Source organism: Anolis sagrei, chromosome 3, assembly GCF_037176765.1.
Source record: "Anolis sagrei isolate rAnoSag1 chromosome 3, rAnoSag1.mat, whole genome shotgun sequence".
Lineage (NCBI taxonomy): Eukaryota > Metazoa > Chordata > Lepidosauria > Squamata > Dactyloidae > Anolis > Anolis sagrei.
The window spans coordinates 14,038,373-14,065,988 of NC_090023.1; the positions used below are offsets into that span (position 1 = coordinate 14,038,373).

General features: G+C 42.7%; 1 protein-coding gene across 16 annotated transcripts in view; it reads right to left on the reverse strand.

The window, feature by feature from the left end:
• The window catches only part of DLG2 (discs large MAGUK scaffold protein 2), a 1,355,349-nt gene that overhangs the window by 734,057 nt on the left and 593,676 nt on the right, over nt 1-27,616 (reverse strand). Inside the window, exon 1 of one of the 16 annotated variants that reach the window (XM_067466502.1) lies at nt 15,578-16,396. The exons of 14 other annotated variants lie outside the window; for them this stretch is intronic. In XM_067466502.1, coding sequence (XP_067322603.1) covers nt 15,578-15,679 — 102 coding nt within the window. In that variant the 5' untranslated portion in view covers nt 15,680-16,396. Of the gene's footprint in view, nt 1-15,577; nt 16,397-27,616 lie in introns of those variants that run through there. One more of the 16 variants, XM_060771189.2, reaches the window with a different exon arrangement.

Sequence of the window (27,616 nt, forward strand, 5' to 3'; positions counted from 1 at the left end):
GGAAGGGCTTGTTTTTTAAATCAAGGAGAAGTGAAACTATGGGCATCAAACCCATGAATAAGAGAGTTGTAGGGTGTGTATGGGATGCGGGATATGTATATACATGCAAACTCAGAGTGCTCAGTAGCAATGCACCCAATGCCATGTATCCATTACAACAATCCCACAACTGAATTAGGCATTCTGGGAGCTACCTTTTAAAAAAAGCAACACAAGACTAAAGTATTGACAAAGGCTTTCATGGCCGGAATCACTGGGTTGTTGTAGGTTTTTTCGGGCTATATGGCCATGGTCTAGAGGCATTCTCTCCTGACGTTTTGCCTGCATCTATGGCAAGCATCCTCAGAGGTAGTGAGGTCTGTTGGAACTAGGAACAAGACTAAAGCATCAATTCAAAGCTTCTAATGTTCACACTGCTGCAGCTGTCACTGTTTACTTGTACAATTTGTGCAACTTGATGTAGTTTGTGGAAAAATGGTTCCTGCATATGTGAAAATGTTCCCAAGACTTGTAGATGATAGCCTACATCCTACATGATGTTTGATAAATTTACATTTGTGTTATACCATCTCTTAGCAAACACTGAGATTGTGATATCTGCCAACTGCCCCCCTTACCATCACACAGTGCAAGATAGATTAAATAGGTGTAATCGCTGCTATTCCAGTAAAGTCATACACAGAAGGCATGGAACAATATCCATTCTATGTGACTAAAATCCTGTAGGTCACTCCCAATTAGACTAGACTTATTCAATCAACTGTTTATAGTGAGTCAACACATACGTAAATCCAATTACTTTCTGAAATTTCTGAAACTCCAGTTACGCGGCCATGAACGGAACATATCCATTGCACAGTAACAAAAAAGTATAGTGGCACACACCAAGTGAACTTGCACAAGATGTATAACACCACAGAAATTCGAGCAATATCTTGTCTGTGGGGTGGGTGAAGAAAGAGATAAACACTATCTCTACACAGATAATTATTTTATGTGCAGACAATGTTGATATCTGCACAAACAACCATGTGCAAATTTCGCATAGACTAAATCCAAATTATGAAAATTCCCATTAGTCAGAGATTTTGACTCCAGGAGTTCTCAACAATTGAGGAGAAAAAAAATCACACCTTTTCAAATACAGTATGACTCTTTTCTTTGTGGGGATATGTTTATTTATTTATTTATTTACTTTACTTTACTTATATACCGCTGATCTCAGCCCGAAGGCGACTCACAGCGGTTCACAACAAATAAGAACAGCAAAAATTCAATGCTACAGTGTAAAAACAGTTAACAACCTAACATATTACATAATTAATAAACAATTACTACAGTAACCATTCACTATTTGCTATCATCTCATCATCCACACATGAATGCTTGAAACTGTGTACAACAGTGAACCCGAGATTTTGGCTGTGCTTGGGCCAGAAGCATACTATAGTACTGCACTAGAAAATCTAGAAAGGCCCACAAACACTTCTAGGGAAGGTAGGGAGGGATTGATTTGCACTATGGTGAGGAGAAACCACAGATATTGAATCTGTGGATAACAGGAACTGTACTGTACTTGCTATCTCTAGAAAAGCCTAGCTTGGAATGATTATGTGCCTGAGTTTTGATGACTCCTCTTGAGACAGTTGAGTGAAAGAAAAGGACCAGGCTGCATATCAGAATCATTACATGCTTGGTCTACAATTTCCAAAAATATCAACACCACTAAGCGCACTTTGTACTGAAGCAGGCTTTTTCTTTCCCTGAGCAATTGCTCAGAGGCTCAGCCAAAATGCTTCGTTTCAGTTCAAATTGCGGACGCAGATGAGTCAGGAAAGACAGCCAACTGGGTTCAGCAAGAATATCAAAGTTTATTTATAGCAGCTGCTAGTGGCTCTCCGACACAACCATGGCGTCTCTGGGGAAAGCCCACCAGCTTCAAAGGTAGTGTTCCTTTTATACATCAAAAGGGGTTCGGCTTTAAGAGCCGCCCCGAAGATTAAATCATTGGTTAAGAAAGCTGTCAATATTATAGTTATATTAAGCAATTAGCTCATATATTTTTAAGTTTCGCTTCGCAATAAGCAAGCCCCTTCTTGGAAACATCTCAAGATGCTGACATGCAAAATACAGCTGAAAACATCTGCTGATCTTGGCAAATTTTAACTTTAGCCTTGGCTACTTCCTTTCTGCAAAGTTGGCAAGTCTCATGACCGATTTTTCACCCTTTCACAAAAAACTCATCTTGAGTCTGTCTTTGTCTCCCATATATGGTCAAGTCCATCCGTTCTCTTTTCTACATGCAAACCCCGGCAGCTTTAGTAAAACTAAAGCTGTGCTTTTTACCTTTTCTATAGCTGTACCTTTCTGCCTTATTCCCACATGTTTTTGTTTGCGAAGCGGTTTACAAAAGCGAGAGCAAATCAGCAAGGGTTAGATATTACGGATCTCTCCAATTATGCCTTTTTGAACAAATACTGCCTCCATTTCTCAGGGATGTGTAATTTGACTCAAACAGTGGGTACTCAGGGTACAGTTCCTTCCAGTCCGTGTCGGCTAGATTTTGTTTGTTAACATATGTAGAGTTATAGGTTCCATACAAATAAAACTTGTCCTGACAGTGAGTGTAATTTGTCAACCTTGTTAGGAAGGCTTTTCTGTGCTCCCAGCCTTTCCATTTTTGATTCCATGTACCCTTGTTTGCACAACAAAAACACATTCCTCTCGTGGTGGCAGTATATCTTATTCGTCTAAATTTAATGTGTTTTAATCCATCGGGGACCTGAGAAAATATGGTGGGATTTTGAATAGTTCCTTGTAACCCCCCGAGCACCACCTGGGGGTCAGCTATTAGGGTAGGGAGGAAAGAGAAGTCACCTACTTTCTCTGGATGTTCATATAGGAGTGCCACATCTTTTCCATGCTGATCAAACATGAATCTAGCATGCTCTTTTAGCCAATTTCCCTGTATCATAGTGATCATGTTTATAAGCATCATATATCCAAAAACCGTTCGAACTCCTATTGGTTTTCTAGGGCATCTTTCCCTCCTCCCCATTATAATCTCTATCCACCACTTCCAAGATAGGGCTTTCGTTGGGCCACACTGCGTCATACTTGACCTGCGACGATCTGTTGTTCCCGAAGAGGTCAGCTTCATGGCCTTGTTGACCCCTCAGGGAGTTGCCGGACGATCCTGAGTCTCAGGTCACTCCGACCTGCCTTTTTTATCTCCCACATGGGGGGTGCCAGCTTGGCACGGGTGTAATGTATCCAAGGTTTAACTTCCTTCACTTTAATGGCAGTAGGGGTTGATATCAGCACAGTATAGGGCCCTCTCCACTTAGGTCCTAGTGGGTCAATCTTCCACTCTTTCACAAGCACCTCGTCACCTGGCGAGAAACAATGCAAAGGTGTGGTAGGATAGGGTGGATTTAACTCTGAAGTATATTGTGCAATTTGTTTTATCTGTCCAGCCAGGGCTTGCACTTGTTGAATGGTTTGTTTATCTCCAATCACATGTTGGTCTCCCCCTTTGTCCAGTATCGACCTCAAATTTAATGGTGGTCTGCCATATAGTCTCTCATAGGGGGTCAGACCTGTTCTTTTGTGAGGGGTACACCTTACTCTCAATAGTACCATGGGCAGTATTACAGTCCAACCCAGCCCTGTCTCTTGACAGATTTTTGACATAGCAGTCTTTAGAGTCCGATTCATTCTCTCAACTTTAGCTGAGGACTGGGGCCTATAAGCGCAATGCAATTTCCATTTTGTGCCCAATATTTGACACAGTCCTTGAATCACCTTGTGTACATAAGCTGGACCGTTGTCAGACCCTATTTCTAATGGTATTCCAAATCTGGGGATTATGTCCTTCAAAAGTGCTCTTGAAACTTCTACTGCCTTTTCAGTTCGGGTTGGGTATGCCTCTACCCACCCGGTGTAGGTGTCCACAAAAACAAGCAAATATTTGTAGCCCTTTTGCGGGGGCATCTCAGTAAAATCAGTCAAAATTGCCTCGAATGGGACGTTGCCTATGTGTTGAATTCCTGGTGGCTTTAAGGGTCCTTCTCGAGGATTATTCTTGGCGCATGTCCAGCATCGGTGTGCTGCTGCTGCTGTCAGGCTATGGAGTCCATCAATGTACATTTGCCGTTCTAGCAGCTTAGCTAAGGCTGTCTTACCCAGGTGTGTGTTGGAGTGCATATGTCGGACTATGTGCCACGCCATATCCTTAGGGACATAAACGCGGTTATCTGGCATCACAATGACCTCTCCCTTCCATTCTCCTTTTTCCCCCAAAGCCCAATTCTCCTCTTCTTTTGTGTATGTAAACTTTTCTAATGGGGGATCTCTTATTACCGTCACAGCCAACAGGTGCTGCTTATTGTGGGGGTGCTTAGCTGCCTCTCTTGCGGCCAAATCAGCTAGTCTATTACCCTGTGTCACTGGGTCTTCTCCCCTTTGGTGTCCTTTGCAATGCATTACAGCCACTTTGTCCGGGTCCCATACCGCCTCCAGGAGGGCCACAATCTCAGCTGCATTTTTAACGCCCTTTCCAGCCGACGTAAGGAGTCCCCGCTCCTTGTACAAAGCTCCATGGGCATGGAGCGTAGTAAAGGCGTATTTTGAGTCCGTGTAGACATTGACCCGTTTTCCCTTTGCCAACTGCAGTGCTCTGGTGAGGGCTATCAATTCAGCCCGTTGAGCGGAGGTTCCCGGGGGGAGCGACTCTGCTTCCAGAATCTCTCCCCCCCCCTGTACCACCGCATATCCTGCACGCCTCTCACCGTTCTCCATGAAGCTACTGCCATCCGTGAACAGGGTCATGTCTGCCTTGGACATTGGTACGTCCTTTAAGTCAGGTCGGCTGGAATATACCTGTTCCATCACCTGAATGCACTGGTGGACTGTTTCCTCTCCTGGGGCAGGCAACAAGGTGGCCGGATTTAAGGTGGCACAAGTTTCTAGGGTCACCATCGGGTTATCACACAACACCCCCTCATATTTTGTCAATCTCTCATTTGTGAGCCAGCGCGGTCCCTTGGTGTCTAACAGCGCCTTTACATGGTGTGGTACTTTGACGGCCAGTGGCTGTCCTATGGTCAATTTACTTGCTTCTTTTATCAAATCTACTGTTGCTGCCACTGCACGAAGACAGGGCGGCATTCCCTGTGCTACCGTGTCTAACTGTTTTGACAGATAAGCCACTGGTCTCTGCCATGATCCTAATGTCTGGGTAAGCACCCCTATTGCCACTCCTTCCTTTTCAGACACGAACAAGTCAAACGGTTTCTCCAAGTCTGGGAGCCCGATCCTCCATTCCTCTTCCATGGGTATTGTCAATTCCATTTGGCCATTGTCTAAAATTGGATTTGTGCTCTTAATTTTGACAAAATGTCTCTTCCTAATAATGACACTGGGCAATCAGGGTGATATAGTAATTTATGACTCACATTATGGCCTGCCAGATTACATGTCCGTTCCTGTAGAAAAGGGCATTTCTGAATTTTTCCTGACAGCCCCACCACTTTGGTGACTTCTGCGCTGGTAGGACTAATAAGTTTGTTTACCACTGATCGTTCTGCCCCAGTGTCCACTAAAAAGTCAACTTGCTGGTCCCCTACTTCTATAGTGACCATCGGCTCCCCGGGGTCCAGCAAAACGAGAGCCTGGTCGGTTCATTCCTCTTCCTCCGCATCCTCCCATTCTTCTTCTGCTATTGCAGCCACTACTGCTTCCCTCTTCTGGTGTGGAGTATAGCCTCCACTGTCTCTTCCACATCCTCTATCTCTTTCTCTGCCTCTGTCTTGACCTCCTTCGCCTCCTTCTTCTCCTGACACCTTCTCTGTACATTCTCTCTTTTAGTGCCCATAGCCACTGTTAGCGGGGGGGGGGGGGGGGGGGGGGGGCGCATTGGGAATTGCATATCGCTGCCCCCGGTAACTATGTTCTTCCGCCGGCTCTTCTTCCTGGGCAAGGATCTTAACCTTGACTTTCCTTTCCTTTTTTCTTATCATCATACACTGCACTTTTTACACTTCCGGACCCAATCAGGATTTTGGGTCACCACGTTGTCCCAGGCATCAATATAAGTATATTGATCCAGATGATGGTTAGCACAAAATTTTTCTACCTGCCTAATCTTCTTTAGGTCCCACGACCCCTCTGCAGGCCACCCAAAAGGAAAGGTGGGCCATTCTCCTGTGCACAGATTCCTTAATCTGTAGTCCTTAAAATCCCCTGGATCTCCCTGACTCGATGCAGCTACAAACTTGTCAAAGTTGTCTAGCATACACTGAAGCGGAGACACTGTCTTTGAGTTCCTCCCACCCATGGCCTCTAGTGGGGAGCAAACCTTGACCTAGACGCCCGGACACTCGACGGCACGTTTTAGGAACTGCAAGGTTTGCCCCGTCCTCCCACTACCCCACGGGATACTTAGTGGTCCCCCTTCCCCCAGCGCTGGTGTGTGTTACCTAGTGTCTTACTTGACCACTTATACTTGCCGGGTCTCTGTAGACGTTGGAACAACCTTCGTCCCCCGGACTTTCCTCCTTTTGGATCCTTCTTATCACTCCTCCACTCCCAGTTGATTTCTTGAGAACCCGAAGAGTTGCGATTTACCTTGATCAAGCAGCACTGACAGAAGAGGGGAGTGTCGCAGCCGGCTATTAGTCGGGGGCCCCCTTTGTCTCGGCTCACGGCAATCGCCTCTCGCGCCCCTGATGCTGATCAAAAATCGTCTTGCCAACAAGATCCGTCTCCCCCGACTCTGGCCCGTCTGAATCAAATCTCGGTGGAACCTCCAAAATGAAGCAGGCTTTTTCTTTCCCTGAGCAATTGCTCAGAGGCTCAGCCAAAATGCTTCGTTTCAGTTCAAATTGCGGACGCAGATGAGTCAGGAAAGACAGCCAACTGGGTTCAGCAAGAATATCAAAGTTTATTTATAGCAGCTGCTAGTGGCTCTCCGACACAACCATGGCGTCTCTGGGGAAAGCCCACCAGCTTCAAAGGTAGTGTTCCTTTTATACATCAAAAGGGGTTCGGCTTTAAGAGCCGCCCCGAAGATTAAATCATTGGTTAAGAAAGCTGTCAATATTATAGTTATATTAAGCAATTAGCTCATATATTTTTAAGTTTCGCTTCGCAATAAGCAAGCCCCTTCTTGGAAACATCTCAAGATGCTGACATGCAAAATACAGCTGAAAACATCTGCTGATCTTGGCAAATTTTAACTTTAGCCTTGGCTACTTCCTTTCTGCAAAGTTGGCAAGTCTCATGACCGATTTTTCACCCTTTCACAAAAAACTCATCTTGAGTCTGTCTTTGTCTCCCATATATGGTCAAGTCCATCCGTTCTCTTTTCTACATGCAAACCCCGGCAGCTTTAGTAAAACTAAAGCTGTGCTTTTTACCTTTTCTATAGCTGTACCTTTCTGCCTTAGTACCACTGCAATAATTTAAAATGTGAAAATCTTAGCTTAGACATAAGCAGGTGTACTGTGTCATGTTATCTGTGCTTGGAAAAGTTACTTTTATAGACTACAGTTCTAAACTTTTCTCCAGCCAGCATGCCTAGTGCCCACACTAATTGGGGAATTCTTATAGTTTTCATTCCAAAAAGTAACTTCTCCAAGCTTTAGCCCAGGTGAGCACCAAAACCCTCCAAGGGATCCCCACCTCAACATAAGTAATTTAACTCATACCATTGTTCAAATCCAGACAGTTCAAAAAATGTACACATAGAACCATTTTTCAAATATAGTGATTTTCATCACTTACTTCTTAGTCATAGAGGAAGAGCTGAAAAGCATCAAAGGAGTTTCCTTTACAAATAAATACAGGATGGAAAGAAGAATCGTGCTTCTGGGCAGGGAATACATATTATATCATTGTCCCCAGGAAACTGGCCTATCTTTTCATGATTGGTGCCTCATATTTAATTTCCCATGACTAACAATTTGTTTATCGTAATATCCAGGAGCAGATGTATAGGTTTCATAACCTAATGTATTAATTGCTCTTATGAAACAAGGCTGATCAAATGTTCCGTGTCATTAGCAATGCTCTGACACAGAAATTAAAGAGGGAATTGCTCAAAGCAACTTTTAAACTCTCCGGGACACTTACAAAGCTAATGTGGAATAAAGAAGCCTTTATGTTAGGCAGAGTGTGATGAGGAAGCGGTATTCAAAATAAAACAGGATAAATCTTTTTTGAAATTTGTATATGATCAGCAATACTGTATATGAAGCTTGAGAGAGTAATACGATGGAGCTGCCTTGAGCACTGTTGCACTCCAGGTCTTGGGAACACCTATGACCACATTCTGGACAAGAGTCCAGAATATAAGCAAACAGTTTATTGTAGAAACACAATAAAAGTACAGGGGAAAAAATCAGGAATAAAGAAAGTAGGTGTATAATCCAAAAAGGTATCCATGAAGTCATTTTTTCTCCACAAAATGTTTCCCCAACTTTCCCACACAATCATACTGATCTGTGATGTCTACTTTCTGTTCTAATCTGTAAACAAAGACCTTTGTTGATCTCCATAACTCCAGGTGTTTTTTTCCCTGAGAACTTTCTGTATGACTTATCTCTTCACCCGACCCCTTATCTAATGTTGCAGTTTTGGCTCCTCTGACTGATCTTGAAGTCCTGTACTTTCCGAATCAGATTTCTCACGGAGAGAAGCATCATTCCTCTGACTTGAATCTTCATCACTTTGAGCTCCAGGAAATTCCACAAGCAATATCACAATCTGATGAACCAACCTGGACACAGCATTTTATTTGAGAACACAGAAATGCTGGACCACTCTCACAATCACCATGTCAGACTACACAGAGAAGCCATTGAAATCCACAAGCATGTGGACAACTTCAACAGAAAGGAGGAAACCATGAAAATGAACAAAATCTAGCTACCAGTATTAAAAAAACCTCTAAAATTACAACAGCACAACAACAGAGAGGAAACAAGGACATCTAATCACCTCTCAACAAAAGTTTGCTCCAGGCACTGTCAGGCCATTATATGCTAATCAAGGTGCTCAGTTGAAACATTCACACCTAACTCCAGTAGACAAGAGTCCTTTGTCCCACCCTGGTCATTCCACAGATATATAAACCCTTTTTCCTAGTTCCAACAGACCTCACTACCTCTGAGGATGCTTGCCATAGATGCAGGCGAAACGTCAGGAGAGAATGCCTCTAGACCATGGCCATATAGCCCAAAAAAAACCCTACAACAACCCAATCCCACAATCCTCTCTAAATCATCAGTGAACCCATCAGCCTCGGAAGTTTCAGGCTGATCTCCAACAAGCACTGCATTAGAAAGATCTGAGTAGAAGTCCCTCTGTAGCTTTCTAAGTGGCTTTGGATCCATCAAAATCTCTCAGCCCCAAATAGGACACTTCAGATTACATAATGTTAGGGATATCATTCTTTGCTATGTTTCTTTTTGAAAGAAGCAACAAGTAATTTTAGGAATTTTCTTCCCACTGAGAGAAAGTCTTCAATCTGATGTTTTCAAAATCCATTCACAATTCAAGATTTTTTCTGCACAAAAATCACACTTGGTAATCTTGCACAAAACGAGCATTTTCTACACAGTAAATACTATTTTCTGTGCAGAAAGTAATATTCCGATATGTTTGCACAGTAAATCCTGTTTCATGTGCATTCTACTCAAATAACTCATGTGCAAAGTCTGCACAAAGTAAGTGCCTAATGACAGATTTTTCTGAAAATAAAATAACTTTTTATATGTTTTTGGGAGGAGAGGATTGAATGGGGTATTATAACCAAATAATGTGAAAGCATCCTACTTTACAGTGATTACTCTTTTCATTCTGCTCTGGGCTGACCAGAAAAAGAACTGAAATAAAATTTAAGCAGTACTACATATTTATTTATGTATTTAAAAGATTTGTTGCCTATCAACCCAGCAGGGTGCCCAAGGCAATGCAGCATAGATTTACAAAGTTTGAACTCTAAATACACACATAAAAATACTTTTAAAAACAAAGTATTACAAATTCAGTACACATCATTTCACCTATCCACATGCCAAAACATATCCCCACTTCCCTGGAAGTGTTTGTAAGCATCTCTAGATCTTCAGGTGTGATTCCATTGTATGCTTCCAGTCTAAGTATAGTGACAGGCATGTAGCCAGGGGGCGGGGGGGGGGGGCTTGAGGGGCTTCAGCCCCCCCCCCCCCCCGAAATTCTCATGGTGGTTCGCGAAAAGGCCTTACTGGTGCATTCTTTAAACTGTTATGTTTATTCATATCATGATCTGATCACCATACTCAATATATATCATGTGCATGGGGGTATCAGCCCCCCCCCCAAAACAAACTCAGCCCCCCCCCCCCCCCCCGAATTGAAATACTGGCTACGAGCCTGTATAGTGAAAATATAGAATTCACTATTATCCATAGTATTCACTGAGGCTACTATGCACAGGTTGTGCCATAGTTAACATTGTGAAAGCTTAAGCATTAAAAGGGACCATGAGGGCCATCCCTAGTACAACTCCTTGGCAAGCAGGAACTAAGGCACTGCTAAAAAGTGTTTAAAACAGTGGTTCTCAACCTGTGGGTCCCCAGATATTCTGGCCTTCAACTCCCAGAAATCCTAACAGCTGGTAAATTAGCTGAGATTTCTGGGAGCTGTAGACCAAAACACCTGGGAACCCACAGGTTGAGAACCACTGGATTAAAACCTTCAAAGATGGAGAATCCACAGAGAGTTTAACCACAGACAATTTAAATGTCCAGTGGAGCCACAACTGCTTTTAAGGATGTGGGCGGAATCATGTGATGCTCCAGAAACAATGATAGCTACCTTCAGGAAGCTCAGGAGGAATGATTTTCATTGGAAGGGGTTTACATAGACAGATGCTACTATAGAGAAAACCCTGTGGCATGTACACAGACTCACCAACCTATCCTGGAGTGATAGGCCATGCAACAGGTCTCCATTGAAGACATCAAACTTTAGGCAGATATGGGCAGCCAAATCTCAAATTCCTAGCAAATAAATAAACAGGGGTCCATATGCATTCAAGAACAGAAATATTGTGGGCTCTTAGTTGCATAACATATAGTTGGATTTGTTGTGAAGTGTAGGTGTAATTCCTGCCCAAGAATACAATGCAGGGCTAAGGTCATGTTTAGAGCTGGAACTCTTGGAATTGCCCAGACAACATGGCCATTTGGCACACTACATGTATTTTTCATAGTTACAGGTGACAATATTATTTTTCCATGCTCTGATGTGATAACTCAATAGTAGTAAGAGATCTTTTTATTTCTAAGCTAAGAGGACAAGGTTGCTCCTGATATTCTTTGAAATTCCTCCTTGGTTTCCCTCCTTTTATACCAATAATATACAGAAATATTGTTGAACCATTTCTTTCATCTTTCCTCACTTGTGGACATGCTTGCTAGTACTCATGGGAATTTCAGTTCAACCACTCCTGGAAAGTTATGCATGCCTTATCTCTCCAGCCTTCCTTCACTACTATCTTGAGTTATGTCCATTTTCTGATCCATTTGCTGGATGGGGTCTGAGACCAATCTTGAAATTACAACACCCAGAATCCCCAAGCTGTCATGCCAGCTGTACAGCCGGCCTCTCGTATCCATGGATTCTGTATCCACAGATTCAACCATCCATAGCTTGACAATGCTTTTTTAAAATCTAAAAGGAAACATTTCATATTGCCATTTCATATAAGAGATTTTCATATAACAGAACTTGAACATCCACAAATTTTGGTATCCATGTGAGGTCATGGAACCAAACCCCAAAAGATACCTATGTAATTCTAAATATATCCCACTCCCTATCTTCTGGCTTTAGGATCTCAAGCAAGTAGCTAGCTGAGAGAGAGAAATTGATTACTCTTCCCTGCAAGATTTGTTGAGTAATATCAAGTTATTCTGAGTACTGTTTCAACACTTGTTGCTTTTATTTTAAAATTTCTGTTGCATTTCAACTTTGAGCTGAAATGTATAATTATGTTAATCTCAGTTTAGTTATCAGCATGCTAAACAGATTCAGAAACCTACTCCTGTTCTCATATTGGTACTAAAAGGCTAACCCTACTGACCTAACCTACTATAGTATTGTAAGGGCTATTGAGATATTGCTATAAATATTTAGAAAGAAGCATCATCACTAATTTAGGAGTATTCACTAGATATGTCAATGACTCTCCACCAATTCTGGGGACTTCTGGGGACCCTTAAAGTCACCGGCCTAAATGTTATTTTAGTTCCTCTGAATCAACTAGATTTATCAACATGTTTTTGGCCATTCAACAATTTATTGAATATGCCTGTTTTGGGACTAAGAATGCATCTATACTATAGAAGTAATGTCATTTAACTATCATGGTTCAATTCTATGGAAGCCTAGGCTTCATAATTTGATGGGACACCAACAGTCTTTAGCCGAGAAGGCTAAGGACGTTATGAAACACAACTTTATGAAACAATGATTCCAAGAAATTGAGCTATGGCAGTTAAAGTGATGACAGACTGTATGAATTATATCTTAGATGCACCCTAATAAAAGAGATACCAGCCATCATGTACAAGATACCAGCCATCATGTGAAATCCATACTTATGGTTTCATCAGATGGACGAAACTGTCCATACTACAACACTTGGACTTCAGTTAAGGCACGGAGCCCACTGGCTACCATTACAAGACATTGATCTCCTTCTGGCAGAGCTCCGTGATTCAGTTGAAGCCCAAGTGTGGTAAGAAGCCTCTTCGGCAACAGAGGAGGCCACGCTACCTCTAAGGATGCTTGCCATAGATGCAGGTGAAACGTCAGGAGAGAATGCCTCTAGAACATGGCCATATTATTTATTATTATTATTATTATTATTATTATTATTATTATTAAACTTTATTTGTACCCCACTAGCATCTCCCAAAGGACTTGATGCGGCTTACAAAGGCCAAGGCCTCAACATAACAACAACAAACAATAACGATGCAAGCAAATTAAAACATAAGCAATAACACAACAAAACATTACGCTATTACACAATAAAATTAGGGCCAGGACAATGATGGGTACAGGTTAAAAGTGCTGGGTGTGTGAGGTGGTATGTTGGAATTCTGGGCAAGTGCAATGTGCAGAGAGTATTAATCTCTAATAAAGTGCTTCTGGGACAAAGTGCTGGAGATTATCCTATTCTGGAAAGGCATAATCTCCAAGTTCTTCCTAAGAACTTCAAGTTCTTCCTAAAGTCTGCCAACGTGGGTGCTAGTCTAATATCTTTGGGGAAGGTGTTCCAAAGTCAGGGGGCAACCACAGAGAAGGCCCTGTTCCTCGTCCCCACCAAACGCACCTGTGATGCAGGTGGGATCGTGAGCAGGGCCTCTCCGGATGAACGAAGTGAGTGCGTGGGTTCGTAAGTGGAGATGCGGTCATGCAGGTAGGCAGGTCCCAAACCATTCAGGGCTTTGTGGGTAAGCACCTGCACCTTGAATTGGGCTCAGTAGGTAAATGGCAGCCAAAAAAACCTACAACAACCCAGAGGAGGCCACAATCCATGGCGAATCCCCCCCCCCCAATGCAATAAGGTCCTAAGTCTTGCTTACATTACTAATAATAAGTAATAATATTGTATTTATAACCCACTCCTCTCTCCCTGAAGGGACTCGGATCTATTGAAATGATCATACTCTCATCTTGTCTAACTTACTCCATTGATTTTTAGTGGATCTGTTCTAAGCATGACCCCAGCCTATGATCTGGAATGGATAAAATATCTTCTTCAAATTCCTGCTTTAGATATTAGCATATGGTACCTGCTGCTTACACTGATTATAATAGCGGAAACAGGGACTGATTAGCATTAGGAGTCAACTCATCTTTATTCATCAGAATCAACTTAAACTGTAAATAACTCAACATTTGCCTTCTCTGAATGGCCCCATAGCTTCTGAATGGGAAAAACAGCACTTCTTTAGATCAATTCAACTCTATAACTTCAAGAAGCTGATTCTATCATGCTGTCAAGCTATTTATTTATTTATTTATTTATTCCAAGCATTTATATCCCATCCTTCTCATCTCCAGAGAGGGACTCAGGATGGCTTACAACAGGCTGCCATTAAATTCCAACACAACACATTAAAATCACAGCTACAATTAACACCGTTAAAACAATTGCAAACATTCAATTGAAAACCAGTTCGCCGGTGCAAAATCATAGTCCAGAATAATCCATTGCGGTCACTAAAAACATTCTCTTCCCAGTTGATCCATTTATTTTTCAAATGCTTCACCCCACAGCCAGGTTTTGAGTTTTTTTACAGAAGGTTAGGAGGGAGGGGACCGATCTAATGTCATAGGGGAGAGAGTGCCACAGCTGGGGAGCCACCAGAGAGAAGGCCCTGTCTCTCGTCCCCACCAGTCCCGTCTGTGAAGGAAGTGGGACCGAGAGCAGGGCCTCCCCAAATGATGTCCTTGGTGGTTCATAGAGGGAGATACGTTTGGACAGGTAAACTGGGCCAGAACCGTTTAGGGCTTTATAGGATAAAGCCAGCACTTTGAATTGTGCTCAGAAGCAAACAGGCAGCCAGTGGAGCTGGTGTAACATGGGGGTTGTACACTCCCTGTAAATGGAAGCTCCATTAATGACAAGTGCTATGAAATGAAATACTATACCCTTACTGTACCTAACCCACATCAGCCTACAACCTTGTTGTTTCACTGTGTCGTGCAGCACTTTTTTTGCACTGTTTTCATTTTTGTGGTATTTCTGGAGGCAACCACACTTACACGTGGCCCAAAAATATTTTCAGTATTTCTGTGGAAGTTTTTCTTCCCTTGTAGCCATTCTGTAGGGACTGAATGGTTTCCAAGGCCTTGGGCTGACCCTCACCTGGGAGAGGGCGCCACCTCTCGATTGAACTCCTGCAGTTACATTTTCGAAGAACTGCCATTCAAAGAGACTTTGTCCAAACTATGTTCAATCCCACATCTTTTGCAAAGCTTTTAGTGATGCCATGAACTCTTTCAACTCACTGCTCTCTGTATGTTTTCATTTTTTAAAAACAAACCCAGTGGGGAAAGAAAAAACCCAACTCTGCATTATCTGACATCTCTCGTCTAATTACAAGCAAAGGCGATTTATTGGAAGAGACAAGCTGGTCCACTCCTGCTATTTCAGGGTTTTTTAGTTGAACAGGCAGTGATGTCTAACTCTTGAGCACATAAATAGCCATGTCCTGGGTTAAGCAGTCTTCAGTTCAAAGCATGCAGCCACTTTCAAGAGAAAATAATACCAAATCCTTTCGATCTCCATTTAGACTTTTCCAGACAAGCTCTTTAGCCTGGTTTATTTCTAAACCCTGCTGTACTTCCAGAGTTCCCCAAAAGCTTTCCTTAATACAGACTCATAGCAGACACTGCTTTCAGCATGAACCTAACCCCCACAAGCTATAACTGTTATCAGAAAATAAAACAAGCTGTCCATCTCAGGAAAAGAGATGCAGAGGAGATACAGAAACCTTGTCCCTCATCCTCCTACCTTGCATCCAAACATCAACGACAAAGTGTTGTTGGTGCAGGCAACTTTGCAGTGGCAAATCATTGGTGTAACGCGGTGGGAAGAGTGAACAATACGGCACATTCCTTGCAGGCTGCAGCAGGAGCAGCCAACCGGCAGATCAAAAACAAGCAGCTAGCACAACACATGGAGAAGCAACATTTCCAGCCCAAGAGCTAGCTCAATTCACTCTCTCTCCCTCGGCAGTCAGAAGCGGCATCCCAGTTCCGTCGACACCTGTGCCCCCAAGTCAACCATCCCCTTCCTTGTAGATGAATCAATGCTGCAGCACCAAGCATGAAGTGTCAGGATTTCCCCCCTCGTCACAGGGGTGGGGTAGGGGGATTAATTAAAAAAATCTCCTCTCCCCTCCACATGTACACTGAAAAATGGAAATGAAGGTGGCACGGCAGGTGCGAGAGCATTAGCATGTAAAAGGGCACCGCCGCCTACTCGTAATAATCACACAAGATTGTCATGCTAGCTCAAGTGGGCTGAGGAATTATGCCATCGGAAGAAAAAGACTGCAGCTCCTGATTTGGTCAAAAGCCAGTGGATTGCTGCAATACATAGTCATTGTGGAAAAGGAAGAAAAAGTCGCCTCAACAGCCTTCAGTCCTTTGCCGAGAGGTGTTCCAGAAGGATGTGTTCTCCCTATATCTCTCGGCACCGCCGCACCGAGTTGAAGAGAAGGAGACAGATCCAGAAGAACTCCAAAGCAGCACCAGCCACCCCCTGGTCTCAAAGCTGAATCTCTGCTCGAAAGAAATCAAAGCTGAATTTGCTGGAGGAGGAGATGACAACTCCACACTGGTGCGAGCAACGTTCACATTATCCTCACTAGACATGGTGCGGAGTTCGGGGAAGGAGGGGAGATGTCTATCCCCAGGGATCAATTTATCAAAGATGGGTTGAGGGTTTGAAAGGGACAGCTGTGCACACGCTAAGTTACTTATAAAGTAAGATGCATTGGCTTCTTTTTGAGAGTGATCCCTTCAAGGGGAATAGCAGATTGAGCTGTTTGTTCACCAGTTACCGATTGCTTCAAAGCAACTCTGGAATACTGGTTAAAACCCATGTGCTACTCTTTTGGAAGAAAAGCAGTGATGTTGCAAAAAGATACACAGAGAGCTGGAATAACACAGTAGCCAGGAGACTAAATGGTCTCATGAACTCAGTGCTTTCAACTATTCATGGGGTACACGGTGCAAATTATTATTTCGCCACCCCAGTCTCAGGCTACCATGTGTGATATCGGATTTGTTTTGGTCTACCTTACAGGATGGCTGTAAGTGGGTTTCTTTTTAAAAAAAGAAAAAAGAAAACTCAATTTATTCAGTGGAAAATGTCTTAAACAGAATGAGAAATTCCTTCTGAAAATATTAAAATGTCATCCTCATCATTTGGTAGTCACCTTCATAACTCTAGTTGATTAAGGAGAAATGTGTGACTAATCCTCCTCTGTGTGTTTAAATATACACACATGAACACAAAGAGCAATCTATTGTATATATATATACTTTGGATTGTGCCAACACATAATAATACAGTGGGTCCTCAGTACCTGCTGGGGTTCCAAGATCCCGGTAATTTTATAGTCAGTGGATGCTCAAATCCAATAATCTACCATACAATAAAATGGCAAACTGCTCAAAAACCCACCAAAGAGAACCTAAGGACCCATGAAATGGCAGGGGGCTGTAACAGGGTATGCAATACATAAGTATGAGGGTTATCCAGAAAGTAAGGTTATATTGCACATAGCTCTCACAGGGAGTTTCCGCGAGGGGAGTTGGTATCACTACTGTGCAGCAGGAAGCTAGCGCAAGTGAATGAGCAGTGCCAGTCATCAGTAACTCATCAATGGGAGTTGTGGTGAAGGTTAGAGATCAGTGTCCTCATTCCGTTTCCCTCCAAGTGCGAAGTTCACACTGTAATACGCTACCTAAATGCTAAGGGCATGAATGGCACTGCAATTAATCGTGAAATCGTTTCAGTTTATGGAGAGGATGTAATGTCAAGACAGCATGTGATAAAATGGGTACGGAATATTTTGTGAGACCATGAAGAAACTTTGCAGAGCCATCCAAAACAAACGTTGTGGGATGCCGATGGCGGGAGTCTGTCTCCTTCATGACAAAATGATTAAACGGTTCTGGCCCTACTTACCTCTCCAAATGCATCTCCTCCTATGAACCGGCTAGGACACTAAGATCATCTGGGGAGGCCCTGCTCTGTGTCCCGCCTGCATCACAGGTGCGCTTGGCGGGGACGAGAGAAAGGGCCTTCTCAGTGGTGGCCCCTCGGCTGTGGAACACCCTGCCTGCAGCTATCAGATTGGCCCCTTCCCTGCTGGCGTTTCAGAGGAAAGTGAAGACCTGGCTGTTTGAACAAGCATTTGATTAAACAGTGTCATTGAACATAGGAATACAGAATAATGGATGATGAGGCTGGATTCTGATTTTACTGTTGAGGCGCTAATGATTGTTATACGGATGTTTAATAATTTATGTTACAATTGTTTTTAATTGCCCTATACTTGTCTCGTGATGTTTTGTATTGATGTTGTTCACCATTTGAGTCGCCTGAGGGCTGAGAAAAGCAGTATATAAATAAAGTAAATAAATAAATAAATAAATAATGCTATAATCCATGTAAGTTTTCTTAAAATATATTCATTCTTTGTATTATTTTTTTTTAAAAATCTTGCAACCTTACTTTCTGGATTTTTTTTTCTGTGTCAGGAGTGACCTGAGAAACTGCAAGTTGCTTCTGGTGTGAGAGAATTGGCTGTCTGCAAGGACATTGCCCAGGGGATGCCTGGATGTTTTTGATGGTTTAACATCCTTGTGGGAGTCTTTGGTCATGCGTCCCCACATGGAGAGCTGGAGGTGAAAGAGAGAGCTCATCCACACTCTCCCTGGATTTGAACCTCCAACCTGTCAGTCTTCAGTCCTGCCAGCACAAGGGTTTAACCCATTGCACCACCAGGGGCTTTCTGGATAACCCTCATTTAATGTTCAGTGCATGACAAAATCAATGCAATGAGCATTAAGCTTATGTATAGGTAAAGGTAAAGGTTTTCCCCTGACATTAAGTCCAGTCGTGTCCGACTCTGGGGTGTGGTGCTCATCTCCATTTCTAAGTCGAAGAGCCGACATTGTCCATAGACACCTCCAAGGTCATGTGGCCAGCATGACTGCATGGACCGCCATTACCTTCCTGCCAGAGCTAGGTTGGCAGAAGCTGGGTCTGACAGCGGAAGCTTACGCCGCTTCCCGGATTTGAACCTGTGACCTTTTGCTCAACAAGCTTAGCAGCTCAGTGGTTTAACCCACTGCGCCACCGGGGGCTCCAAGCTTATGTATAGGCATGACAAAATCAGCCTTTGTTTTTGGTATCCCTGCCCCTTTCCCAGAATATGTTCCAGCTATAGTTGGTTGAATCCAGGGATAAAGAACCTATGGATACGAAGAGCAAGTTCTCATGCTTTTTGCAACTGTCAATCTTTGATAAGGTTTTTCTTTTGGTTACAACTGCATTTTTCGCCATTGGGATAAGGCTGGGCAACTTATAAACTTCTAGATGTTGTTGAACTATGATTACTATCATTCAGAATCATTGTTTAGGCTGGCTACAGCATCTGGAGGAGCACACATTTCCAATCTATCAGCTACATCTAATACATCATGAAAGAGAAAAACAGCCATTTAGTCCATTAGCAGAACCACCAAACAAGGTGCGGTAACATGCTTAAAAGTCTTTAAATGGAAGAGACCTACAGAGGCATCATAGACTTATAAGAGAGCACAAGGTCTATCCAGTCCAACAATATTCTGCTATGCAAGAATGCACAGTCAAAGCACTCCCAACAGATAGCCATCCAACTTCTGTTTGGAAAGCACCAAAGAAGGAGGTTCCACCACACTCCCAGGCAGCAGCATATTCTTTTGTCAAACAGCTATTACTATCAGGAAGTTCTATGAAAATGAACAAAATCTAGCTACTGGTATTTAAAAACTCTAAAATCAGGACAGTAAATAAAGAGCAACACTCAAAAAGCAGAGGAATTCCAGGCAAGAATCAATGAGGGCCGTCTAACACTTCCCAACAAAGAATTCCCCCAGGCAGCAATCAGCCAAGCTTTGAAGCTGCAAGGCCATTCAAGGTGGCCAATTGCAACATTCACACTTGCCTCAAGCAAAAAAGAGTTCATTCTCCTACCGTAGACATTCCATGGATATATAAACTTCACTTGCCTAGTTTCCAACAGACCCCTCAACCTCTGAGGAACCCTATCATAGATGTGGGCAAAATGTCAGGAGAGAATGCTTCTGGAATATGGCAGTCCAGAAAAATCACAGCAATCCAGTTCTTCCTAGTGTTTTGGAAGAATCACTTTTCCTGCAGCATGAACCCATTGTTCCCTTGCCTGGGAAATAGCATGAGGCAAGTAGTAGCAAGATAGTCTAATTGGGGGAGACTATGACATGATCTAACACAAAGACTCCCAACTTCTTTCTACCCTGTGAGTTCAACTCCAATAACCACATAATTATAGAGTTACAAGGAGGGATAAATGTCACCTAAGACAATCTCCTGCTAGACAAAGACCCATATCTAAAGAACTCCCAAGCAATGGCCATTCCACCAATGGAAAATAGTCCACTTCTGAGGCAGTTTACTCCATTGTTGAACAGGTCAGGAAGTTCTTCTTAACATTTTGACGGAATCTCTTTTCTTCCAATTTCAGTTTCCTGGATTATATCTTAGGGTGTATCTACACTGCAGAATTTATGCAGTTTGATGGTACTTTAACTGCCATGACTTCATGCTATGGAATCATGGGAGTCGACATTTTACAAAGTCTTCTCTGTTTAAGGGTGTTGTGTCCCACCAAACTACAATTCCAATGATTCCATGAAAGTGGTGTCAATCTGTTGTCAAACTGCATTAATTATACAGTGCAGATGCACCTCGAAGTCTTTGGAGGAACAGAAAACAAGCTTGTTCCATTTTCGACATAACATCTCTTTACATATTTAAATACGGCTATCATCATACCTTTCAACTGTCTCTTCCTCAAGTTGACTACACAAAATGTTCTCTGGATGTGTTCCAGCTGCCTAAGATTCCTGACCTATGGTGCCCAGAACTGGGCACATTCTTCCAGATGTGCTATTAGCTGTTGTTGTCATGCAATAGTTACTATCACCAAAGGTGATGGTCCAGCTTCAATGCTAGTTTGACTGACGCATGCATTAATATTTTATTATTCACTGGCAAAGCAAAATTCTGGATCATTCAGATGACACTTTGTGGGATAATGGATGAAGATACCATTAAGGCCACTTCTTCACTGCCATATAATCATAGAATCATAGAGTTGGAAGAGACCTCATGGGCCATCCAGTCCAACCCCCTGCCAAGAAGCAGGAAAATTTGCATTCAAAGCACCCTGACAGATGACCATCCAGCCTCTGTTTAAAAGCTTCCAAAGAAGGAGCCATTGTTCCACGTCCTGGTCTCCAGGGAAGCAGAAAACAAGCTTGCTCCCTCCTCCCTATGACTTCCTCTCACATACTTATACATGGCTATCATGTCTCCTCTCAGCCTTCTCTTCTTCAGGCTAAACATGCCCAGCTCTTTAAGCCGCTCCTCAGAGGGCTTGTTCTCCAGACCCTTGATCATTTTAGTCGCCTTCCTCTGGACACATTCCAGCTTAGAGTCAACATCTCTGTTCAACTTTGGTGCCCACAATTGGACACAGCGTGATTCCAGATGTGGTCTGACCAAGGCAGAATAGAGCATGGGTAGTATGACTTCCCTGAATCTAGACACTATGCTCCTATTGATGCAGGCCAAAATTCCATTAGCTTTTTTTGCCGCCGCATCACATTATTGGCTCATGTTTAACATGTTGTCCACGAGGACTCAAAGATCTTTTTCACACATACTGCTCTCGAGACACATGTCTCCCATTCTGTATCTTTGCATTTCATTTTTTCTGCCTAAGTGGAGTATCTTGCATTTGTCACTGTTGAACTTCATTTTGTTAATTTTGGCCCATCTCTGTAATCTATTAAGATGGTTTTGATTTCTGCTCCTGTCTTCTGGAGTATTGGCTATCCCTCCCAATTTGGTGGTGTCTGCAAACTTGGTGATCCTGCTTTCTAACCCTTCATCTAAGTCATTAATAAAGATGTTGAACAGGACCGGGCCCAGGATGGAACCCTGCAGCACTCCACTTGTCGCTTCTTTCCAGGATGAAGAGGAAGCCTTGGGGAGAATCACCCTCTGGGTTTGTCCATTTAACCAATTACAGATCCACCCAGCTGTAGTTTTACCTAGCCCACATTGGACTAGTTTGTTTGCCAGAAGGTCATGATTATCAAATCAGGAAACCCACATTATCTTGAACTGGATTATATGAGGCTACACTGCCAAATAATCCAGTTCAAAGTAAATAATCTGGATTTTATATGGCAGTGTCTTTTAAGAGAAGCAAATGAGAATCCCTGTCATTGTGGTCAGTTTCCAGATATGCCCAGTAGATGGCACTCAGAGCCTTTTCTAGGTTTAGCTCCCTCATTAAATTAAAACGTAAAAGGTGAAAAGCAATGGTTCTTCAAACTTTTAAAAATACACTTGAAATCCCAGAGAGACAACCCTTTCCAATCCTAGATGGTAGGACAATCTACACTTAGGGAATCATAGCCTTTTATCCTCCAAAGCTCAAAACTTTGTAGCAATTGGCCACATTATTGAGCATAAGAACAGCTGCCTCTCATTCTATGGCTCTTTTTTTACCTCCAAGAATATAATTTCTAAATGTATTTATTGCTTGATACTTTGTAGAATGCCCCAAGGCAGCAAACAGCACAAGCAGGAAGCACCAGGATTTGAAGCTGCAAGGCCATTCAATGCTAATAATCAAGCTGGCCAATTGCAACATTCACATTTGCCTCAAGCAGATGAGAATTCCTTCTCCCACCCTGGACATCATTCCACAGATACATAAACCTCACTTCCCTAGTTTCCAACAGACTTTACAACCTCTGAGAATGCCTGCCATAGATGTGGGCAAAACGTCAGGAGAGAATGCTTCGGGAACATGCCCATACAGCCTGGTAAACTCACAGCAACCCAGTGATCCCGGCCATGAAAGCCTTTGACAACATGTTATCACAGTTTAGTCATCCCAGCTTCTAGGGCAGTGTTTCTCAACCTTCCTAATGCTGCGACCCCTTAACACAGGTCCTCATGTTGTGGTGACCCCCAACTATCACATTATTTTTGTTGTTACTTCATAACTGTACTTGTGTTACTGTTATGAATCGTAATTCTTCACACTTCACACTTCAGGGCTTTTTATGGAGCCCCCAGTGTCACAATGTGTTAAACCCTTGTGTTGGCAGGACTGCTGACTGAAAGGTGAGTGGTTTGAATCTGGGGAGCAGGGTGAGCTCCCATCTGTCAGCTTCAGCATCTCATGCAGGGACATGAGAGAAGCCTCCCACAGGATGTAAAAACATCTGTTGCATCCCCAGGGCAACGTTCTTGCAGACGGCCAATTCTCTCACACCAGAAGCGATTTGCCATTTCTCAAGTCACTCCTGACATGGAAAAAGGGCTTTTATCTAAAATTGCTTGTCCAAAAATAAGTCTATGACTCCAGGAAACAAAGTTTTGCTCAGGTAATTGTCTCTTCAATAAGCAACACTCAGAAGAAATAATTGAGTCTTGCACTTGCCTGCTAGTTTGGGCAAAAGCAAACTGTTTCAGCCTCTCCTGGTGTGTTTGTTCTTACTTAATCAACATCACAGGATCACAGAATCATAGAGTTGGAAGAGACCTCATGGGCCATCCAGTCCAACCCCCTGCCAAGAAGCAGGAAGATAATATACAAATCACCCCTAACAGATGGCCATACAGCCTCTGTTTAAAGGCCTCCAAAGAAGGAGCCTTCACCACACTCAGGGGCAGAGAGTTCCACTGCTGAACAGCTCTTACAGTCAAGAAGTTCTTGCTAATGTTCTTTTCTTGTAGTTTGAAGCCATTGTTTCACATCCTAGTCTCCAGGGCAGAAGAAACCAAGCCTGCTCCCTCCTCCCTATGACTTCATCTCACATATTTACACATGGCTATCTTTTGTCATCAAGACCATGCACATGTTTCCATTTTCATCTGTGAAATGTTGGAGGATGTTTTCAGCCCATTTCAGTCAGGCAAACTCTCTCTTGGAAATTGCAGAGACTGTGGAAAAGACGGGTTATATGTACCTCCAACCAGCCCCACTCAGCATTTCGTCCATAGTATTTCCTACCTGATGAAATTTCCAAACAATTTCCAAGAGAGTGTGGTGCAGTAATCCAAATGAAATTTAATGCAGACATGTGTTACCATGGCCAGATCTGACATCTTAAGTCACCAGTGTAGTTGGAGCACTTACGCCAAGCGTTGGTGTCATTTTTTCAAAAAGCAAGTGAGGTTTCCATGACAATCTATTGCACAGTTTAAGGCTAAGAACCACAACTGTTAAAAATGAATCACACTGTTGCCTTAAAAGTGCGAGTGTGCAGCACTTTAACCCAGATAACCAGCAGTATGGCATTTCAATATATTTTAGAGGAGTCAATTACCTCCCAAAAATGAGTTCTGGGTCTGCATTACAACCCCTACATCCACAGAGGATATGTTACTAGACTAGTGTTTCTCAACCTTCTTAATGCCGCAACCCATTAAAACAGTTCCTCATTTTCTGGTGACCCCCTCCCCCCAACAATGAAATTACTTTGGTTGCTACTTCATAACTGTAACTTTGCTACTGTTATTAATTGTAATGTAAATATATGATATGCAGGATGTATTTTCATTCACTGGACCAAGCTTGGCACAAATACCCAATACGCCCAAATTTGAATACTGGTGGGTTTGGGTGGGTGGGTGGGATATGGTGATTGATTTTGTCATTTGGGAGATATAGTTGCTGGGATTTATAGTTAACCTATAATCAAAGAGCATTCTGAATTCCACCAACAATGGAATTGAACCAAACTTGGCATACAGAACACCCATGACCAAGAGAAAATATGGGAAGGGTTTGGTGGGCATTGATCTTGGGTTTTGGAGCTGTACTTCTCCTGCCTCCAGAAAGCACTGTGGACTTGACTCAAATACTCAATATGCTCAAATATGAACACTGGTGGGGTTTGGGGAAAATAGACCTTGACATTTGGGAGTTGTAGTTGCTGAGATTGATAGTTAACCTACAATCAAAGAGCACTATGAACCAAGTCCACAATGCAAAAAACCTTGGCACACTACCTGCATGGCCAACATTGGAAGGGTTTGGTGGGCACTGACCTTGAGTTTTGACATTGTAGTTCACCTACATCCAGAGAACACTGTGGACTCAAACAATGATGGATCTGGACCAAATTTCACACGAATACTCAATATGCCCAAATGTGAAGTTCGTGGAAAATGGACCTTGGCATTTGGAAGTTGCAGTTGCTGGGATTTATAGTTCATATCCAATATTTATATTATGATTCATAAGAGTAGCAAAATTACAGTTATGAAATAGCAACAAAGATAATTTTATGGTTGGGGGTCACCACAACCTGAGGAACTGTATTAAAGGGTCACAGCATTACGAAGGTTGAGGAAGATCTAAGCCCAACACCCTGATAGTGAAGTAGACTCATCTCCAAATGAGTCTGCTGCAATCTCAAATAGCTCTTGGCATCAAAAGATTTTGGTTTATTTTCATAACGTTGAGTTGGAATTCTCTGTTACTGTAATTTGAATGTACTAGTTCATGCTGCATTCTGGAGCAGTATAACACATGCTCACACCTACAGCAACACCACAACCTTTTGAAGGTGACTATCATTTCTGTTCATTTTGTCGTCCTGTTAATTTTTCAGTAATTGTTACCCACTCAAAGAGTGTATTTCTATGCACCAGTGTGGGTTGGATCAATCAGTATTAAATGGGATGGGTGAATCAGTATTTTCCCCAGCCTATGTCAGTTCTGGAGGCATGCAGTCATACGTTAAACTCATGCACTCAAAGATGACGGAAATATTCATCTTTGTAGTACTACGGTATTTCTTTTCAGAGATGAGTATTCACAAAATTAAAACTCAGGAGAACAATGCCTATAGTTCTTCTGATAATGTTATTCTCTCGCTGTTCAAAGTTTGTCCCATTCAAGCTGGTTTTAGCAATTAGGTTGATATTCACACACGGTACGTGCAATATTTTTGATGGAATTTCTTCTACAGCTACAGACTACAACCAAAAACATGTGGCCTTCCAGATCTTGTACTTTGTGATGCCTAGATATTTTGTTTTAAAAACAGTTGTCTATATTAGATAAATTATGGTAATGTCTGGAGCAGTGGTTCAGCACTTTCCCAATGCTGCGACCCCTTAATACAGTTCCTCAAGCTGTGGTGACCCCCAACCATAACATTATTTTCGTTGCTAATGTAATTTTGCTACTGTTATGAAGTGTAGTGTAAATATCTGATATGCAGGATGTATTTTCATTCACTGGAACAAATTGGGCACAAATACCTGAAATGGCTTTAAATAAGCCATTTCAATTCATATTTGAATTCATATTTGAATACTGGTGGGGTTGAGGGGAAGATTGATTTTGTCATTTGGGAGTTGTAGTTGCTGGGATTTATAGTTGCCCTACAATCAAAGAGCATTCTGAACTCCACCAATGATGGAATTGAACCAAACTTGGCACACAGAACTCCCATGACCAACAGAAAATACTGGAAGGGTTTGGTGGGCACTGACCTTGAGTTTTGGAGTTATCGTTCACCTACATCCAGAGAGTACTGTGGACTCAAACAATGATGGATCTGGACCAACCTTGGCAAAAATACTCAGTATGCCCAAATGTGAACACTGGTAGAGTTTGGGGATTTTGAACTTTACATTTGGAAGTTGTAGTTTCTGGGATTTATAGTTCATCTGCAATCAAAGAGCCCCTTGAACCCCACCAACAGTAGAATTGGGCCAAACTTCCCACACAGACCAATAGAAAATACCATGTTTTGTGATGGCCTTTGGCGACCCATTTGACACCCCCTTGAGATCCCCCTCGGGTGAGAAACACTGTCTTAGAGGCAGCAGATCCCATTTGATCTTGAAAAATATGCAAACTCATCTTTGGTTAGTGCTTGGATGAGGGACTGCCAAGAAATATCAAGTACTATAGATATGTATCAGAGGAAAGAATCGGTGAAACCACCTCTTGACTATTCCTTGCCTAAGAAAAACCTATGAAATTCATGGGGTTGTAATAAGTCAAGTCAACAGGTGACTAGAAAGCCCATGCACAATGCATAGAATCATAGAGTTGGAAGTGACCTCATAGGCCATCCAGTCCAACCCCCTGCCAAGAAGCAGTAATATTGCATTCAAATCACCCCTGACAGAGGGCCACCCAGCCTCTGTTTAAAAGCCTCCAAAGAAGGAGCGTCCACCACGCTCCAGGGCAGAGAGTTCCACTGCTGAACGGCTCTCACAGTCAGGAAGTTCTTCCTCAAGTTCAGATGGAATCTCTTTTCTTGTAGTTTGAAGCCATTGTTCCACGTCCTAGTCTCCAGGGAAGCAGAACACAAGTTTTCTCCCTCCTCCCTGTGGCTTCCTCTCACATATTTATACATGGAAATCATATCTCCTCTCAGCCTACTCTTCTTCAGGCTAAACATGCCCAGCTCCTTAAGCCACTCCTCATAGTGCTTGTTCTCCAGACTCTTGATCATTTTAGTCGCCCTCCTCTGGACACATTCCAGCTTGTCAATATCTCTCTTGAATTGTGGTCCCCAAAATTGGACACAATATTCCAGGTGTAGTCTAACCAAAGCGGAATAGAGGGGAAGCATTACTTCCCTAGATCTAGACCCTATGCTCCTATTGATGCAGGCCAAAATCCCATTGGCTTTTCTGCTTCATAGAACATTTATAATTTTAAAGAATCTGTTGGGTTGC